At 39.3% G+C, this 21203-nt stretch overlaps 2 protein-coding genes across 9 annotated transcripts in view; one reads left to right on the top strand and one right to left on the bottom strand.

Annotated features, from left to right (window-relative positions):
- LOC135294346 (GTP-binding protein 10-like) overlaps positions 1-21203 on the bottom strand; it is a 54760-nt gene that overhangs the window by 3377 nt on the left and 30180 nt on the right. For 4 of the 7 annotated variants that reach the window (XM_064409475.1, XM_064409501.1, XM_064409485.1 and 1 more), the window contains 6 exons: positions 8557-8750; positions 8372-8463; positions 7213-7357; positions 4602-4675; positions 3638-3690; positions 96-203 (listed from right to left, as the gene is read on the bottom strand). In XM_064409475.1, coding sequence (XP_064265545.1) covers positions 96-203; positions 3638-3690; positions 4602-4675; positions 7213-7357; positions 8372-8463; positions 8557-8750 — 666 coding nt within the window. Of the gene's footprint in view, positions 1-95; positions 204-3637; positions 3691-4601; positions 4676-7212; positions 7358-8084; positions 8232-8371; positions 8464-8556; positions 8751-9175; positions 9333-21203 lie in introns of those variants that run through there. The other 3 variants (XM_064409532.1, XM_064409537.1, XM_064409509.1) reach the window with 3 other exon arrangements.
- FAM237B (family with sequence similarity 237 member B) lies at positions 10935-20791 on the top strand. Of its 2 annotated transcripts, none has more exons than XM_064409593.1 (3): positions 10935-17087; positions 19020-19416; positions 20122-20791. In XM_064409593.1, the coding sequence occupies exons 1-3, from the start codon at positions 17013-17015 to the stop codon at positions 20145-20147; spliced, it is 498 nt and encodes a 165-aa protein (XP_064265663.1). In that variant the 5' UTR covers positions 10935-17012; the 3' UTR covers positions 20148-20791. The 2 variants fall into 2 exon arrangements, with proteins under 2 accessions (XP_064265663.1, XP_064265671.1); XM_064409601.1 differs by lacking the exon at positions 10935-17087 and adding an exon at positions 17436-17462.

Below are 21203 nucleotides of genomic sequence, written 5' to 3'. Positions count from 1 at the left end.
TAAATGATTTTTTAAATTCCAACTACATTTCAATTAAGATGTATTCTATTTATAGCATTTTGATTTCAGTAAACTGTAAATTTTATTTAACTTACAACTAAGAGAAGCTGTTTGGTTCTCTCTACATGTTTGAGAAATTTGTGGCCCATTCCTTTGTTTGCATGTGCACCTTCAATCAGTCCTGGGAGATCAGCTACTGAAATCTAGGAAAACAAAAGTTTCAAACCAAATATTTCCAGTAAGCAAACTCAGGGACTTTAAACCATCAATAGTGATTATCACTATACATAAACAAAAGAACCCAGACAAAATAATATGCATTGGCTGTTTCAGTACATTTACAATCTATCAATAGAAGCAGATTAAACAAAATGCTGCTATTACACAGACCTGGTGCTTCTCATGTTCCCCCTGTCTATTTTTTATAGCTGTCTGCAAAGTACAAAACAGAGGGTAATAATACCTCAGCAGAGATCTTACAAAATGTAGCTATTACCTGAGAATAAAACAGACTCTGAAAGGCGAGCAGTTTAGGCTATCACATTTGTATAGTGACATTTCTCACTGTCACTGAGCAAGCAAATAAAGTCTGTTCCTTGTGGCTACAGAGTATCATTACTCCAGATACAAACCCACTTAACACTGTTCCCCTGAGCAGCAGAAGCTACAAGAATTTGATTTCTGCTCTTCAGCTCAAATGAGACTTTGATTAATCAATCAGCTTCCAGACAGAGCCCAGCAAAGACTGCCACAATGGACAGGGACTTTATTATTTTCTCTGCTGGTTGGGAGGGCTGTTGGACAGCTGAGGCAGACTGAAAAAAAGCAGACTGATAATGAAACCCCCAAAATGGCTACTCAGTAAGTCACAGAAAGCTAAGACAGAGAGTGAAGTAAAGAAGAGCAAAGGTAGGGTCTTCAAATCTATCTAATGCCCACTGAGTCAGCAACTGGATTAAACTGAACAATACCTGAAGCCAGCATACTATAACATTTCCAGTGTGCTACTTAGTGCAGAAGGGGGCTCAGATACTCTGGTAGAAAATGTAAGTGATTCTGCTAGTTTTCATGATCTGGTACTGAGACCTGAAACCCAACTCTACTCAGATCCTCTACTTCTGTGTCTTTTTTTTTTTTTTTTTCAAGCAGTAATGACAGACAGCACTAGGAAACTTGCACATATTTTCTTTTTTATATTGTACTAAGATAAAATGACAAATTGTTACATATTTTATTAGGTTCTGTTTTGTCGGGCCAGGGTTCTTTGAGCCTTCAAAAGGGAACCTAATACACCAAGGATAGCTTAGCTATTACCTTTGGAGGCAAAGAATGAGCAGGATGGCTTCTGCTGCAGTGTTAGAAACAAAAAGGTTTAATAAAAGGCAAAATAACAAACAGAAAATCTGAGCTAGGTACAGAGGTCTGCTCCTGGTATAAACACGTTCACAAAAGTCCCATGGTCCTTTTGTTCTCCTCTTTTCTACCTTATGGCCCAGACGGGACTTTTTGGCTTTTATCCAATTAGGTGACCCCAAGGTTTTAGTGAAGTCTCTGGGGTCCTATAAGGTGGCTTTTCACTTGATCGTTGGGAGAAACTTCTGGGCTTCTTTCCTTTTTTGGGGGACAAAGGCTAGCTTTACCACTCTGTCATTAAAGAACACTCTCCTACACTCCTACAATATTTCTTTAAAAATATCAATGTTCTTTAGGAAAAAATGAGTCATTGTCCATTGAATGATACAGGAAAGACACCTCAATCATTGCTCTTAATTACACTGCTTATGTTGTTTTGGATTCAGAAGTTGCAATGTGGAGAGTACTTCCTCTTACCCCCAGAAGTTCCACGTGATCACCACCCCTAGTTCCCTCGACTTCAGAAATCAGGTATTTTGTCCATATAGTTTCTATATAGCCCCCGACACTGTGGAATAAAAGCCATGAACTGGAGAAATGGCCAACAGTAAGGATCACTGGCTTTGACAACAAAAAGACTTCAGAAAAGAAAGCCAGGAGTGCAAGTAGATCTCTTGCTGGAGAAAAAGACATCAATGTAAGCAAGAGAGCCTCATTGATGGCAGACAGTTTTTTGGAAGGGCTATGAAAAATCCTGTTTATTTGCAGCACAGCTTTCCAGGATTAGCTACCCTAAACTAGCAGATAAAATGAATATAAAAAAATTCTCTGAGACATATTGCATCTCTGCAGGGAACCAGACAAACTAGGCTTACTTTCTTTAATACACAGTTTACTTGAAGTTTGTTAAATGAAGCTTTCAAGCATCAGCTACTCAATCTCCCTAGCATTATTGGTTCTGAAAGCAGAAACAGTAGTTTTTTGTCCTTTCATATCTGAGGATTATGTTTTTCTGGTTAACTCATCTGAAACCCTTTTATGCACTTGCCTTTTATCTTGAAAATTATGAGTCCAGTACTGCATGTATCATACACTTCAAAAACAAAGTAAAAGCACATCAAAGAAGATGCAAGCTTGAGGAATGAAAATGTCCGATGCAACTTTTAAGTGAAGCTGGGGTCCAAAATCTATTAGCCTCTCTAGTCTCATTTAGCACTGGTCTCCACAGCAGTGCATACTGTAGAAAGGATTCCAGGCACCACACAATTAATGTGACAACTTTTATCTGAAGAAGATTGGAAGACCTTCTTCAGAACTTTTATGTTGAAGAAGATTGAACTCTGGGTGGAACAGAGTTCACAAAAATTGAAGTGGTAGGGCCATAACTCCACCAGTCTTTCACAACCACAGCCTACCACAAAAGGAACTGGACCCAGGTGCCTCATCTCTCAGGTAGAGCACTATCCTGGCTGTTCAGGTAATCACTATCACATTATACTATTTCAGTTTTTAATTAAAAAACCCAACCCACCAAACAAACAAACAAACAAAAAAAAAAAAAAAAAAAAAAAAAAAAAAAAAACCCAAAAAAACAACAAAACCCTACGCCTGAAAACACAAACCAAACCAACAAAAATGCCACAAAGACAGAAAAAACCTGAAAGAAAGCTAGAACAGCCAACCTTGGAAGTCATCACAAGAAGCTATGGTAGCAGGGTTATAATCACAAAACTTACTGCCATGCACTAATATAGATCTTCATCTACTGGTCAAATCTGCCACTATTTGAATTCTGAAAATTACTCACTCAGTCCAGAGCTCTCTGTACAGGCAGCTTGCAAGAAATTTGCTTCTTCTAAATAAAAATAACAGGCTGCTCTCTCAAACAGTGATTTCCTTCCAAGTCCTGAACTTTTAAGAGCACACTAGGAGACAGCAATCTCAATTCCATGAACAATTTCACACCTCTAAGATTGTAAGCCAGGATTAGAACCACAGAAGGAAGGTACGAGAAAATGAGAAGCCATTTATTAAAGTGACTTGAAATAAGTTCTACATCATAATACTGTATTTGGCTATGAAAGTCTCTTATTATTACTTCATAAAACAGTACTTTTCTCACAACTCCTGTTCAACCCGTGTAATTGCATTTGATATGTACACATTATAGATACATATGAAAATACCCACAAGTTTTCATTCTCTTTCTGAAATTCTGTTAAGCAACATAAGTAGTCACTCCATATAACTTTAGCAAACAATCAGAGTGAAGTTTCATACCGACCTGCTTATAATCCGCATACATGATCTTTCCTAGTTCAGGCTGTATTGTTGTGACTGTGGCAAGGGGACAGGAAGAAAACAAACTGGTTTTAACATTTAAAAAAAATGTTGAAGTTGCAAAACATTTAAATATTGTAGAACTTTCTCAATGTATTAAAATGAAACAAATGTGCAGTAGCAAAAAAAAAAATAGGAAAAGGAATAAAGAAAAAGGAAAATAAGACAGATGAAAATTAGACCACAAAAAATTCAGTGCTTGACCAAGTCTTATCTCTTTCTGCAGTTCTGCTCCAGTCATCCCAAAATGGGAACAGTGAAGGTAGAGAAGTCTCAGACACAAAAACTATTACCTAGGTTATGGATTAGCTTCCAAACAGGGATAAAACATGAAAGGTAAAGTGGGATAGGACTCTTCAAACTGAGAAAAGGCTGTAGAGAATTGGGAATAGTGCAAAAAGGTCAGTAGGAGTTATTGGTACTTGCACACTTACTTTTTAATTGAAGAAGATCAGATAACTAATTCGAACTTATTGATAGAAAAAAAATAATTCTGTGGACAAATTAAAACCCCAAAATCTTCTCTGTTGCAAGGTAGCAAGCTCTAAAGCATAAAAATATTCAAGCAAAGGAACTTGACAGTACATATTCTGGAGACTGAGGATATTACACACCACACAGAGTCTCAGTTGCAATAAATGGGGCTGAGACAAAAATAAATGTTAAATAGACCCTGCATTAACAGGCTGAAGCATTATGGGGGTGTATACATGAAAAACTGAGATGGGTAAAGGAACTGGACACTGAGGCAACAAGTATCTCCTTGAAGTATTTCTTACAATTAAAAAGCCAGGCAACATTGCTACCCTGTTCTTTATTATAAATATTTACCATAAGCAAGTCAGCGAAAAGACTTCTTTTCCTTCTTGGGAAACATTACTGCTCTGAAAATAAGAGTATGAACTTACATGCATAATTTGCAATCTCAGGTTTGGCATGTGAAATCTTGCTTAACAAGGATGACTTTCCTGCATTTGGAAACCTAGAAGGAAAGTCAGGATTGATACACTGAATAAACACCTATATGATTACTGTATATTTATTTCCAAATGTATTCTTTGATGCTATCAACTCATTTTTGTACTCATTTACTCAGACTATTGGGGTTTTTTTACAAAACAAACAAGCCCTAGATCATTATGATTTACTTTTTGACATAAAATCTGACTAATTTTTCTAAATCAAACAATGCTTCCTAAGGATGCACACAGGAGAGTTATGTAAATACAGGTGTAATTTATTTAAGTGAAATCTTTCAAAGTCACTCAGACAGAAACACAGCATTTACCATCCAGACATACCTGGATTCACTCTTCCATGTGCTATAGCTAATTTTGTAAATTATGCTTGCATTCTAAAAGCTGTCCTGCAAATATATCTTACCAGTTGGATTTACAGTCTCTCAGCATACACATCAGGGTTTATGAAAGTCTATACTTCAAGTACCAATGATACCTATGCTAGAGTTCAGCTAACAGAGCAAAGCAAATGCAAACTCAGAGAGAGTGAGACTGCGCATAGACACACACGTACACAGTGTATGAGTGGTTTTGAGGCAGTGAAGTTGCATAAGGGATCCTGAAATTAGTACTGACCTGTTCTGCTACCAAGTAAACCTAAAAGAACACCTAGGAGCTGGTCTGTGCACACCTGTCTGTTATAACATTTTCGCTTTACAAGGGACAGCTATACCTGCATCCTGCAAAAGTGTTCCTTAATGGATACACCAGCTTTTACAAAAGTTTCTTCACAGAGTACATCTACCCACTGAAATGAAAACCTAAATTAAGACTGAAATTGTAATCCCCACTTGTTTTAAAGATTAACCTGAGCTGGAAAAGGCACAATAGCTTTGATCCATGTAAAACTTGAAGTTAATGCTGACATCCAAGGATAGACTGCGGTCCTTGTTCTTAGGACTTAGTTCTTGTTCTTAGTTCTTGTTCTTAGCACATACTCCATCCAGAAAGTCCACACAAAACTTAAGTTCCAGTCAAATTCACAAATATTTATCTCAGAATGACCAAAGAAAACTCTATCTACAGGCAACTCAACAGAGTCACAAGATACAAAGGCAGGTGTCCCACAGAAAACCAAATAGTCTCCACTTGAATACATGGAGAACCATGGCCTGTTAACAAGGCTGGCACTATATTACAGGCCTTTATAAAAGGGCTGTACATAAATCTTTCTTAAAAAAAAAAAAGAAAACAACCTAATGACTCTTGTAATAGGGAAACTATTGAGTGCAGTTTTCATACACTCTGATGTTGAAAGGTGCCTTAAAGACATTCCAAAAGGCTACTCTGGTCATATACTCCAGAAAGCACTTTGTTTCCACTGAAGTAGATTATGTTCTTTGAAGTTTAAATTGCAACCTAGGCTAACACATCACAAACTGTACCCAAACTTGATTGGCCTTTCTCAAGTCTACATAGTTGTTTTTTTTTTACCTGATCTAATAACAAACCACTCACAAAAAAGGCAAAAATAGCAAACAAAGAGATCAAAGTACAACCACAACCATTGGAGGCTGATTCATACTCTCAAAAAGTAAATTATATGCTTCTCTAATTGACTGATAATGATTTTTGTGTCCATTTTGAAGGCAAACTGTCAGCTAAAATACAAGATTAAAGAAGCATCGGCATCATAAAACTCCTGTACTTTCTCACTGATCAAAACAAGAAAAAAATTCTGTCAGGTAATTACTGAAGACAAATTGAAAATTGTAACTTTAGAGAAATTTTATATTGTCAAAATTATTTCTAATAAAAAATATAGTTAGTGGATCAATCTGTGCTCAAGTTTCCATATGTTATTGGTATATACCAACTAGACTATTTCCACCTCAAACTCATCACTTTATGTTTTTTTGTTAATAAGGACCACAGGGTTGATTTCTGTTAGCAGATGCTGAATAGAACAACAGTTGTACTACACTACACGTGTAGGCTGTTGAAAGCTTTCTCCAAATAAAAATCTACTTATCTACATTGTTATAAAGCAGCAACATGGATATTCAAGTCCTACTGTTCTAGTTTGTAATTACTTCCTTCCAACATTACAAGCTGGTTTTTTTGGGAGAGTAGGAAACATAGCCTTTGGAATTCTCTTCAGAATTTCTACTGTAAGGATCTACTTGTCCCAGTGCCATGAAGTTAAACTTGCAATATGCAGTGTTCTTGGCACTGTTTTGCACCTCCTACCTACTTAATAAATATTATGCTAAGACTATTGTGGCCATCACTGCAACTGCTTAATACAATTATATTACTAATTATGTATTATCCTGATTCATGAAGCCCTTCACTCACCAAAACATAACGAATACTTTCAAATGTAAAAATTAATTTTAATAGCTTTAAACTCAATCTGATTTTTTCAAACTGCAAATAACTTAGGTGGCAATACAAATGCACAATTAACACTCGTCATCCAAACTCAAATTTCTTCGAAATCTAATTTGAAATGTACTACTTTGTTTTCTAATATTAGTTTTCAAACTACTGTACTTACCCAACTAAGCCAACATCTGCTATAAGTTTCAAATCAAGGTGAACAGTTCTCCTCTGACCTTTGCAAGGCAGAAAGTTTGTAGCCAAAGAGCCTCCAAGACCTCCACGAGCTGCTAAGAATCTCTCTCCTGCTGCATTAAGCTCTCCTGAAAATAAATTTGTTAGTGAAAAAACACAATCTTCTGCAGCAGTTAATTTGTGATCTTCCATTTAAATGCCTCCAGTTGTAAGACAATTTTGTGTATGCTTCCTTGCAAGAACTGTGCCCTCAAGGTGATGGTGATTTTCCTTGTTTGGCAACAAACGAAAGCCATCACACCCCAGGATTTTTCTCTGTCATACAATCAGTCACCTCAAGAAAATTACAGTCAGGCAAAGTATGGCCAAGATTCTGAACCCTCCAATATTTGAATTCAAGAATGCAAGGAAAAATATGCATTGGTAGAGATGTGGTTCCCTTCAGATGGTTCATATTTTTCCATTAAGATGCAGACTATGATACCTCCCTTACGGTTAGAATAATTAAAACAACAACAAAAAGAACAACACTTGGATATCTTTAGCCCTCTGATATGCCTGCATCATAAACAAATCTTACAATACATCCAATGCAGTTAAACATCCAAACCAGGACAATTTGGGAATTTAGTTTTAATTCTGGACAGTCTGAAAAGAAAAACTCTGAGAAACTGCAAAGGAACCATTGAGAGCTATTCCAAGAGTACTGAAACACATCTTCCTAGTGAGTAAAAAACAGATATGCATTTTAAGTAACCTAAAATCTTTGTCTTTTGAGCATTTTCATAATTCAGTAAAGATATAGGGACACTTACTTGGTTTTATGGAGACATAACTTATGTGAGGACACAAATGGTTCTGTGGAGGATCAGTATGGCTTCCAGCCTTTAACACTTGTTTCCAACAGCAAAGGACTTGTAGGTAGTGATACAAATCAACTACTGCTAATTTCTGGAAGGGGTCCCTGCATTTCCAACAATTTTTACAGTGTATTTCTCAACTCTTTGGACAAACAAAGAAAAACACAGAAATATTCTGGAAAGCCTGTAAACCTTAAAACATCCTAGTATTAGAAATTGACTAGATGTTATCAATAATTGTAACAAGCATTAGATACCTTAAAACAAAGCAAATGTTCTTACCAATCTGCTTGCCATCATCATCAAGAACTGAAATTCCCAAAGGCACGTGAACTTCACGATCTTTTCCTTTTTCACCTTTTAGAGCTTTAACACTGGGAGAAATTAAACCAGGCTTAGTACCTTCAGCTGACATTTTGCTTTCTGGAAAAGTTGTAAATAACAACTTTCATTAAATACATTCTTACCTGCTGTTGGCTCCTGCTCCAGCTACAAATCGCTTCTGGGGATATTTCTCCCTAATGCTCTTTAAGGTAGTCCTTTCTCGGGCGACGAACCAGACATCACCACCTCTTCCTCCTTCCCCTCCCAGGTTAGGATAACCCATTCCACCAGTTCCTCCTCTCACATAGACCCGCAAATCGTCTATGAAGTTGCTGTACTAAAAAACCAATAGTTTCAACATCAGTTAATTACGTTCTCTTTATATTTCGCTACAGAGAAGCGTGTGTAAAACCGCTTGGACTGATCTTTCATGGCAATGGACGAAACTTCAGAGTGCATAGTTTTTAATCAATGCTTGGCATGTCTTCCCCGGCAGCGACACCTCACGGCGCGCAGGGCCCCGGGCAGCGGGCCGGGCCGGGCCGGGCCGGGCGAGCCCGGGCGCCGCAGACCCGCGTGTGCCGCCGCGGCGGGACATCGCCGACGGGCCCTGAGGGCAGCACGGGCGGGACGGGACCGGCCCGCGCCACCCGGCACACGGAACTCCCGGAGAGGCTCCCGCGGCTCCCCGCCAGCCCTCCCCGCCAGCCGAGCGCCGCCTGCGGCACCGTCCCCACCGCTCCCCGGGCCGGCCGCACTGACCTTCCGCAGCACCGCCACGCCGCACCGCACCATGGCGGGAGCAGCCGCGCCCGGGCCCAAGCCGTGCAGAGGGCACGGGCAGCAGAGCGGGCTGGCTCCGGTGCCGCACGGCGGCCGCGCAGCGCCGGCCCCGCTCCGGCCCGGCAGGGCGCAGGCGCGGCCCGGCCCGGCCCGGCCGCCCTCGGGCTCCCGCTGCCGCCGCTGAGCGGGGACCGGCGGCTGCTCCGAGCCCCGCAGAGCCAGAGGGAGTTAACAAATCGTCCGGAGGGTTACAGAGGATGAGAAGAAGGCCGTGAAACGGGTCCTGGCTCACCAGTGAAACAGGCCTCGTAACCCAAAGGAGGCCCCGGGCAAAGGACCACCTGGCGTTTATTGCACATTGCTGTGGAGTCGCCGGCTCCTGCTGTGTCACTGGCCATCTCTTGTCCCTTGGCTGGCGCCACAGGTCCCCGTACCCTTTGCCATGCAGGGGATTGGTGCCAATTCATGGCCTTTAGAATCCAGCAGTGGGAGGTGGCGACAACCAGTACATCAAATGAAAAGAATACAAGACTGAGCATGTGGGCTAAATAGTATAGGAAAGGAAATAACTATTTAAGCAACAGAAGATTGGCTGCTAATTAATACTAGTTACCTTGTAGTCAATGAACTGTGACTTTGCTAAAATGTATATATAGCGTACAGTTTTGAGAATTGGTACGCTTGATTTGTGGAAAACTTCCGCCTCACACCCTGCAAAGAACAAACTGTGTCTCCTTTGGAAAGGAGAGGTTTAGAAACCTGGCTCTGTCCGTGTTTAGAGAGTCCATAAATTGGCAGCAACAGGAGAGCCCCAGCTGCAGGAGCAGCCAGGTTTCGGTTCACAGCAGCGCTCTCCAGCAGCGTGTTCTCCTTGGACCCTGTGTGCTGGCTCGAGACAGCATCTGCTCTTGGCTGTCCCCGTGCAGCTGGACCCTTTAAAAGCTGTTGGTCATATTGCTGGTGTGCCCTCCCTCAGGAAACTGAGCCCTGATCTTTAAATTGTGCTAATTTTCAGGATAAGTATGACAGTTAAAAATACATGGCTTTAATAAGGCTTAAAGTGCTTTGCAGTTTTTTAAATGGTCATGAATAAGAAATTATTTTGTAAATTGTGACATCAGTTAGGTCTGAAGAGTAAAATTGGTAAAAAAATCAGAGTCATAGAGTGGTTTGTATCGGAAGGGACCTTAAAGTTCCAATTATCCAGTTCCAATCCCCTGTCATGACAGGGACACCTTCCACTAGACCAGGTTGCTCCAAAGTCCTTGTCAACCTGGCCTTGAACACTTCCAGGGATGGGGCATCCACAGCTTCTCTGGGCAACCTGTGCAGTGCCTCACCACCCTCACAGTAAAGGATGCTTTCTGTGTATCCAACCTAAATATTCCCTCTTTTAGTTTGAAACTATTGCCCCTTATACTATCACTACAGCTCCAGATGAGTCCCTCTCCAGCTTCCCCGTACAGCCACTCCACATACTTGAAGGTTACTATGAAGTCTTGACAAATCTTCACCAGGCCAAACAGCCCAAATTTTCCTGGCCTGTCTTCAGAGGGGAGATGCTCCAGTCCCCTTAGCAACTCCCTGGCCTCCTCTGGGCTTGCTTCAACAGTTCAATGTCCTTGTGTTGGGGGCACCAGAACTGCACACAGTGTTCCAGGTGGAGTCTCATGAGAGCAGAGCAGAGGAGAAAAATCACCCCCAAGTTCTTTCACAAGCTTTTATTTTGTAGGTAAATATTTCTTAGACAATATGACTATGTTTTTAATTTTTTGTGTGTTTTTTAAAGCACTAATCCTCATAAAAAAGTAAATATTTTTCTGTTCCTTCTTACAGCTTTTTCACAAGGTTTTACATTCTTGATTGCACCTATTAGCTGCCTGAGGAGAATCATTACAATTTACAGTAATTTAATACTAAAAATAATTTTAACAATGCATGTTATCTGCTACATAAGAAAGTAATTAAAAAAAAATGGAAAACAGTGGTATGCCTTATACATTCTAAACGGCCCAGCAGAACATTTAAGCACATGTGAATAGCAGAACAGAAATGAGCACCACAGCATAAAATTCAGAACTCCCATGTTGTGCTTTCAGATCATGGGGACCACATCTGCAGTCCTGAAGCAGGTAATATGTAAAATCTAGTGGGAAGTGTTTTGAACTGATCAGTTAAGAATGTCATGACCGGAAAGTAGCAAATGTGGGCCTGGCCTTGTCCTTGAGGCATTTAACTGAGGGCTTGCAGACTGAGACTTGTCTTCTATACTCAGATGTCTCCAGAGGTCAAACCACGTCATGAACAGCTCGTGCAATCTTCACCTCTCTCTCTAAGTCTCTGATGTTAGGTCAGCTGAACGTGGACTATAATTCCTCATCTTTGAAAAGAAGAAAAGTGACCTAACCAACCACAGACCCTGAAACCTGGTCTCAGTCTCACTACAAAGCTTTGGAAAAACTCAAATTTGCTGTATTAGTTCCCGAAAACATTTGATATGGTATCACGTGGGAAGGAATGAGCATATTTGGGTTAGGAGAGAAACTGATAAATGAGATAGCCACAAATAAGGTTGAAAAGAAAGATGTCAGGCTTAAAGGGTTTGGTTTAGGAGGTCTTATTTGATATTTTTGTAGTAGTGCTGATAAAATCAGTAAGAGTATGGTCATGAAATTTGGAAATTAGATATATTTAAGAATCACCATAAATGTGCTGCTTTTGGTTGGGATGGAGTTAATTTTTTTCACAGTGACTCAAATGGGGCTGTGGTTTGGATTTGTGCTAAGAAGAGTGTTGATAATGCAGGGAATTTTTAGTTATTGCTGAGCAGAGCTTGCATGGAGCCAAGACCTTTTCTACTCCTCACCCCACTCCACCAGTAAGTGGGCTGTGAGTTTATGGGAAACTGGGAAGGGACATTTGGTCCCTGGCCCCAGCTGACCAAAGCATATCCCATACCATGTAGCATCAAGATCAGTAAAAAAGGCCAGGGAAAGAAGAAGGGAGAACAGTTCAAAGTCATGGTGTTTGTCTTCCCAAGTCACTGTTACGTGTGACAGGGCCCTGCTTATCTGGAGATGGCTGAACACCAGACCGCCCAAGGGAATTTGTGAATGAATTTCTTGTTTTGCTTGGTTTGCTGCACGGCTTCCACAAGTTTTCTCACTTTGGCACTTCCAATTCTTTCCCCCATCCTGCTAGTGAGCGAGTGAGGGAGCAGCTGCATGGTGCTTAGTTTCCAGCTGGGATTAAACTACTACAAAAAGTATCTCAGGAGATGGATTTCATTTAGGTATTAAGGTCATTGTGTAAGGCCCTGGTAAAATCTCATTTGGGGTACTGTGAAAACCAAATCAATTGTTCTACAGCTGAGCTAATGATGAACTAAGAGAGGGCTAGAGGGAAGTTGGGTTCATCACCAGAGACCTTGAGAGCCTTTCAAAAGAACAGATCTTAGGATGGCTCAGCTTGTTTACTGCAATAATACAAAACCAGAGAGGAGACACAAGTGGTATCTATTAATATATCAGAAAATAAACATGAAGGATAAAAAGCATTTAAATAAAGGGGAAAGACACAAGAACAAACAGATATGTACTATTCAGTAATAAATATATCAGGAAACCAGAATAATGTTTGTAGTAATTACTGCAATTGACTAATGAAACTGCTTTTCCGTGGAATTAGTGGGAACAAAAATATTTCTATTTTTAATATGGCACTTGATAAATATATGAAGTGATTGTACAACAAAGGTTTTTTTTTTGTAGTGGCAGGGAACTAATCCCTGTCATTCAGGAGGATCTTCCTGTTCTGTGTTACCATGCCAATTCATAGTACAAACAGCAGAACATTTTGTCCAGATTTGTGATTAATAATATGGGAACAACCTGTCAGTTTTTTCTGAATAGTAGACAAGGTTCAGAAGTCCTTATGAATGCAACAGTTAGATTGCATTACTGTGACTGCAGTAAAGCATATGATGTCAGCATTCTATAGAAAAGAACAGAAAGAAGGAAATAAGCAAAAGAACTTTTAAGTGAGATGAAAAAAGCCCAGGTAAGTTGTAGATAGTTCTTCAAGGATCAAGTCACAGGCCCAGAACCCTCCTTGGATACCAGCACAAGTATGTATCAAATTACATCCTGGTTTTGTGCTGTGTTATGCTTTTGTGGTACATAGTGTTTGAATTTAGTCCTTACAACCGTTAAGAGCAGCCTGGTCTGAAGCTGGTCCACTTAGCAGAGCCTTAAAGTCAGTGTGCTGCACTTCCTTAATGTGCAGCAGTTAATGTGTTAATGTGTTAATGCGTGGACTGGCCCAGAGGTGCCAGCAGAGCTACTAACCAGTGTTAACTGATGTCATGTAATCAGTCCACAACTTGACCTCAAAAAAACAGAAATAGAGAAATCTGGTCTCCTATATGTTATGAGTTGAAGGTATTGAATTTTTTGACATAACACTAGATTTGTTTCAACAGAGAGCAAGTTTATGCCAACAAGCTCATGCCAGCAGGGAATTAAGCAACATTTTATTTGAAATGTGGCATTATGCATTTTCTAGATCCTTTAATAACATTAAGTGACTCGTCACACATACATGATGCTAAGAATTACTGAAATAGAATCATTTAACACTCTGAAGTTTGAGGACATTTAGATGTTTCATTGTCCAAATACCTGAGTTCAAAAATGTATCTGGTCTCCTGAAGAGACTCTGTTTGCCAGGGCAGGACTGCTTCTATCACCTTTCTCTCCTGCTTGCATTGGGTGTGTCATACTTGATTTTCAGTAACAGGGCTGTGAGCACTTCATTGTCAAGCCTGATGGCAGAGTATCACTCTGTCATTTTTTTACTTCAGAAGCTGCTAATCAGTGATGCAGAGGGTGACTCAATTCTTTATCCTCAGTGAATCAATCCTGTTTACGAACAAGTGTGCCTGTGTCACAGAGATATATATAAATCAGTCACAAAAGGCTGGAAGCATTTTAAAGCTTTCCAAACCGACTTATACATAGTCAATGCATATTCTGAGTTTCATGATAAGTAATGCTTCAGTTCCTGCTCTTTTGTTCTTACTGTGTACTTCACGTATTTGTATATGATTGCTTGAAAATCACAAGGCTACAGCTACCTCAAATCACAGTTTTACCCCTGTTTCTTTTCTCTCATGGTATAAATTACTAAGTAGTGTACTTCATCAACTCTAACAAGAATAAGCCATAAAATCTCTTCCCCCAACAATTTTAAAACTTCCACCAGCAGTTTTTTTGAAATTTGTGCTTTATGTGGTCTTCTTCTCAGTCTAGAAAAGAACTAACTTCGATGGAAATATGTAGAAATTATGCTGAAATATTTTAGCAATATAGCTTTATTTAACATAGAGTTGAAATAATAAAAAAATAGGAAAGTCAGTTTTTCTTTCCTTGCCTTTCTGAACGTGCACACAGCTGGTAAGTTTGCATAATGGTCTTAGTAATTGAGAGAAATAACTTCACCAACATACCCAAGGTCCAAATATTGTAAAATATTGATGTATTAATTTTACAGTTTTATGGGAAAAAAATACGAGATTTATCCAATAGCAAGGGTACACTCTTCAATACCATAAATTCCCACTAGATGGAAGCACCTTAGCTACTATAACAGAAGGAAGTACAACAGTTTAAAACACATGCCATGGAAAAGTATCAATGCTGGAAGAATTTTGAGGGAAACGTTTTATTTTGCCCAGATTCAGCTATCAGCTAAAAATTAAAAATCACAGAAATAGATACTATGAGCCATATGAGCCATCTAATAAAACTCAGTGTCAAGCAGCTGTGCTGGTGTCCTTGGGTTTATATGTATGCTGTATGCTGCAGCTTTGGAATTCTTTTGGAAGCCCTGCAGAATTCAGAACACAACAAAAATTTTCTCTAAATCCCATTTATATTTAGTCATTATATCAAAAAATATTTCCAAAGTAAATGGATAGATTCTCTGCTTGAAGAATTTCCCCTTCAATTCAAGGTTTTATGCAGCTTTCAGGTATGTTAGCTATTACAAAGGTGATTTTTCTTGACTTTTCTTGACTTTTCTTGACTTTTCTTGTTCTGAATAGAAATTTAAGTGACTAGCTTAACAAACATGATCAGTCACTGTCTTCATAATGCTTCCATCCTACAAACCTCATGTAACATTTCACAGGATTATTAGTAACCAAAAATTTTGATCTCTGCTAACTTGTATTAATGGGTTCATCCTTGCTCCAGGTGGCATTCCCCCACAGGCGATGATCCCTCAGTGCATCACTGACAAAGTGGATAACATCAGAAAGGAAAATAAAATATAGAAGTCAGCCTTCAGAACCTTTTTCACTTAGAGATGTGATTTTTTTAGATATTATCAATGAATCTTCATGTGGATTCCTTAGAGAACATTGCTGACAAGGTGGCATTTAAAAAAGAGGTATTTTTATTTGAAAATATTTTCCCAACAAAAATCTGTTCCTTAGCACTTTGATTTCTATAAGTGTGTTCTGCAAGTACCTTGTTTTAAGACTAAAAATGGTGGATTTAACTAGAAAAAGGAAAAGCAATAGGAGAATGATAAAAATGAATCTGTAGGATGAAGAAATATGATGAAAGGCTGCCTTCAGTGGCTGTTGGAGTAGAAGGAAATCACTGTTTGCACCACTAGCTTGTGCTACTATACCTAGATGTTTTAAGTGGCAATGAAATGAGAAGGGATTGATGCCACAGTCAAAGAGCTATGGAACTACCCTCCTCTTTACATGCCTTTAAATGCCTTTACAATTTTGGCAGTTTCACTGTGAGATTGACAACGTTAATAAATGTGATAGTGCATAAAGCAAACAAAAAGGGAACTATTCTTAACTTGAAAACTTACTGAATGCTGGTTTTTTAGTGATACAAGGGAGCTCGCTCGGTTTTTTAGTGATACAAGGTAGGTTCCTTGTGAAGTCTTTCTAATGCTTTAATTTCTTTTTTATGAAAACTGCCTTAGAATTTCAAGGAATAATTACATCTAATAGAGCTTTAGCTCCTTTCAATGATACAATGAGTTCAGAGATAAGCTAACCATATTCCAGTCTTCCAGATATTTCCTTCTATTTAGTTGTGTAGGTTCAAACATGACATACTTTTTGAAGCAAGATTTTGAAACAGTCTTGACATAGCTTAGCTGGTAAGACTTCCAGAAGATACAAAATTACTGTGAACACTGTCATTTCAGAGCAGATTTGCATTTGTGCTTAAGCATTGTATGTATTGGTTTTGACAGAAATCACTAAATTTCTGTTTGAAAAAACCTGAATGTTCCTGTCATGTTGAACTCCACCAAACCATGTTGTGAAATCTTAACAGACAAATTTTCTAAACTATTTGTTCTTTTTCATTACTTTGAACATTGTCCCTGCATATTCTGGTGGGCAAACAGGAACATGCATGGAAACCTAGCTTTATGAATGGGAGTTTATTAAATGAGAGTGTTCATGTTCCTGATTAGGGGAAAGATTTGCAATCCATTATGTTTTCCTCCCTCTGCCAGCCCTCTGCCCCTCCTCTTGCCTCACCCGAGACACCCCCACCCCCGAAGGCAGTCTCTGCAGGTGAGGCCCCAGCCCAGCCCGGGCTGACACTGGGCGCTGCTGCAGAGAGAGGTGGGGCTGCCACAGCTCCCTCCACCCTTCCCCAGACCCGAGTTCAGCTGCTGCTGCTGCTGCTCTGCCAGTGGCAGAGTCCTCCCTGTGCACTGTAACCTCGGCATCCTCGGAGCATCCAGCAGCTGCCAGGCACTTGCAGCCCTCTCATGAATGTCTTTCTTTATCTCCAAGTGGCTGACTTCTGTTTTTCAAGGCTACTGTTTTCCATCTCCTTGCTTAAATACTGTAAGTACAACTTCTGCTGTGGCTCTTTAGTTACTGCCTTTGTGAAATTCCTTTCTCATACTGAATAGTGGGAGTTACTAGTTCAAAGTGGTCTCTGCTCCTGTTTGTGCTGTTCAAATGGGCCTTTAGCTTTTCCTTTTTAGCTGGATTAAAACATGAAATCAGAACAACTCAAAATGTTGGTTGTTTCCCAGCTGCCGTTTTCCTACTTTGTAGGAAATTGCCAGTGTGTCCTTACTCTGAATAGTGGTGCCCAGTGAAGTGGAAGCAAGAAGAGAAGCATTTCCATCCCTGCTTGTTTGCTGGAACCAGTTTTCTAGGAACCCAAAGAAGCAAACTAATGCATGCTGATAAACTCTCAGGATGCTGAAGCAGGTAATCCTGCTGCCTGCTGAAATGTAGCTGGCCCAGGCTTTTAGGAAGGAACTAGGTTGGATGGTATCTGTCTGGCTCAGTTTCTTGGGTTCTGAAGCTGAAGTAAAGGAATACCTGACTAGGGACCTCAGGTGGCTGCAGCAGTGTGGTTACACATTCAAACTAAAAATCATTGCAGGACCCTGAGGCCACAGCAAAAAGGTCTATTTCAAGCTGTCCTGGTTCCTGACCCACTTTGGTGTGATTGTGAACTCCATGGTGTCACTCCAACTCTGTATTCTTACAGATATTCCACATAAGTGTTGTATGATCTATGGATTATTCTCTCTTTAATAACATCACTAGGAGTTGCAGAAAAGATGTCAGTGTGTTAGCACTTTGAAGATATCACAGACTTACTTTTAATATTGACAGTGATATTTTGAGTGGAAGAGCACACTTGCAATTCTGGCCAAATTCCCAGTAAAATTTGCACAGCTACTCAAAATGTTGCCTTTTTTCTGTACAAAACCTCACATTATTTTCATAATTGTATTTTACACTCCAAATTGGAAACTGTGGGAATAAACATGGCACGAACTACTTAAAATGGAATTGATTTAGGATACCAAAATAAGGGGCACTGTCTGAAAGTTTTGACTGTCTTATTTTTCTTCAGACTTCTTCCTATGTTTGTTTTTTTTTGTTTGATTGGTTTCCTTTTTATGTTTATTCTCCTGTTCCTCTACACTTTATCTTGATAGAAAAGGCTAATAAAAAAATATCAGGTGTTTTAGTGCTGTTCTGTCTAAACTTGATGTAAGGATATGGAATACACATCATAGGAAGACTGCATTTTTCCCAGGGGGAATCTCTGTATAGTAAAGGACACATATTCTGTAGCATTTGAAGTTCTTATTATGCCTCCTCTTTTATTCCTCTTTCCATCTCCAATTCTCCAGATAATTACTCTGTTCTCCATATATACTAGAAATAAAAATGCCAAATAATGCCAAAATCTTAATTTTCTAATATAAGCCAGAAAGGAATTTCCCCTCTTCCATTCTTGGAAGCAACAGCTGCTGAATGAGTTCATAACATGCCTACATTCACCCAATACACTGTACAGTCTGATTTACCATTCCTTCATTACCATCTTTCTGAGTCAGACTTTCCATGAAAGACTGGCTGTTTATAATTGTTATTTGTTTGCAGTAACTTAAAATAGCATACCACTAGGACTCTTCAAGCATCTGATATTAACCTGATTTTACTGACAATCCAAGCACAGGAGATGAAGGGAAGAAGTGCTGGTCTCAAGGAGCAGTTCTGACATTGGCTATGGTCACTTCAAACTTTTTGCTTTGGGTTTTCACATTCTAAATGGCATTAACAAGTTCTAGGTGCAAGCCTAGCTTCCAGCATTAGGGTTCATTGACTGGTATTTATTCCACAGTTTGGAAAAAAAGGATTTTTCTGAATATATGTATAAATTATCTCTTGGGATACCCATGAGAGTTATGTGACAATGAACTACATAACGTCAGAATCACTGTGATTTTATTCACTTCTTTCCAGGTATCTTCTTCAAGTATGGAATTTGTATGGAAACGATGGTGGTATCTTCAGCTGGGCTGTATGTTATTAGTGAATTTGGTTTATGCCAATCTAGAGTATCAAAAAGAAACTCCTCCAAGCTTGCGTGAGATTGACCATCAGTGCTGGGAGGTATCGTCCCATGGGCTGGTGGAAATGAAGAAACTCAAGGTGGCAGATACAGTCATTGCTCTCTGGGACTTCATGATGTTCCTAAAGGAATCCCCTAAGCCCAAGCACAATGAACTCTTCAATGATTTAGCCCAGAACTTCTGGGATATGTATGTAGACTGTGTGCTCTCAAGATCCCATGGAATGGGCAGAAGACAATTAACATCTCCCAAATATTCTTCCACATACTCACACAGAACTTTAGAAGGTAACTATAGTTATAGGATATGGTACTAATATTAAACTGAACCAATGCTCCATCCTCACCCTTCATTGTTTAGACAACTCAATATACTAATTTCCAATTTTCTGTCTCTACTTGTCAAAAGTGATTGCATCTTTCAATGGTAGATACTTTCACAATACACGAGACACTGGTAGTTAGAGTACCACATTTCTATATTTAACAAAGTGTAAAAAATACTGAGTATGCATGTGGAAGTGTGTGGAAATGGATGCTGCATTCTCTGTTTATCACCGTGTTATATAAATGAGAATACATTGATAAGTAATTGTAATACTGAAAGTTTCCTGGTATTAGGAGTTCAGTCTCAGCTTTGGGAAATCATCGTTCTGCAGAAGGGAAGCTCAAATCCCCGATGGTTTGAGCCCTATTTTTTCTAGTAAAACTACTGACATATAATGTGATGTCATGGTCACTGTGAATCACTGAACAGTTACAGGTTCAGGTCATGATGATCGGGTTTGAGTCTGAACTGAGATCATGCAGGTGACTTTACATCTTACTACTCAGTCCTAGATCTCCTGCCCCCGTTCCTCCTCAGCAATAGGCTTTTTTCTGATGTACCTGGTCAGATGATTCAGGTTCTTGGAATGAACATGCAGATTATTTAATCACACATTTCTAACATATTGCTTGGACAATAACTACCTGTGTTTCTTAATCTTGCAGGGTCTGCTTTCACCAATCCATTTTAGGCCAAAAGGGGAGAAAATGAAGATCCTTAAAAAAGGCAACATCAAAATGAAGGAGTACAAAGGAGTACAATGTGTATTGTAGATGTTTGGACAAATCTTTTGGCATGGTGCAACCCTTTTTGTTTTCTTTTCTTTTTGTATAAAGTACTTAATCACTCCTAAACTTATAAGTACATGAACTCCCACACTATCCCTTTTGCTTTCCTGTCTTGCAGTCTACTAAGCTTGCCTTTTCCTCCCTCCATGTGTGAATGTGTTCTGAGTCAACACCTTTGTTTTCCCATATAAACTTTAAAGTCTGGATGTGTCATATTTTTGCAGAGTCTTGTATTTTCCAATAATTCTCTTTTTAAAAGTTAATTTTGATGGAAACCCGAAGTATTTTTATACATTATTCAACAGAGAAAATGTGAACAAATTTATTTTATACATTGTCTTGCACATACTATTAACCTTAAGAACTGGAAAAAAAAAGGAAGAGGTGAGACATTAAGTTAAAGGGAAGGATTATGCTCATTGTAATGTCCTGTGCAGTCTAGACTTTGTATTTTATCATTGCTTAGTCTAAGCTATGGATTAATTAAAATATTTTTCTAAGCAGCAAGGTCTGAATAGCGGTAGTTTTCTTGTCCATTAACCTGTTATTTAATAAGCCACTACTACGTGCCATGCTTTACACAAGACTGTAAATAAGGTGATGCAGTCCATCCCTGTCATCGCAGCAATGTCGCAGCCGAGACGGGACCCATGGACCAAGTGGTTCAAAACAGGGACAGGCTGACTCGACTGCTGCTCTCAGTACAAACCACTGGCCACAGATAAAATAATTCAAGGAGATTAACTGCCTACTTAATCCAATTCTTCTGAGCATAAAAAACCTGAGAAATGCTGACCATTCTCTGCTTTACTCCTTGGGCAATGCATCTTGTTCAGTCCCTGTTGTGTTTTAGCCTTTTATGAGATTACAGGTAGTTTAAATTATTTTAGGATATAGTACTCACGCTTTAATAGCATATAAACCTATATAGGGAAAAAGAAATCCATCCCACATATGGG

Source organism: Passer domesticus, chromosome 1 (assembly GCF_036417665.1).
Source record: "Passer domesticus isolate bPasDom1 chromosome 1, bPasDom1.hap1, whole genome shotgun sequence".
Lineage (NCBI taxonomy): Eukaryota > Metazoa > Chordata > Aves > Passeriformes > Passeridae > Passer > Passer domesticus.
This window is presented reverse-complemented; position numbering and strand designations above follow the sequence as displayed.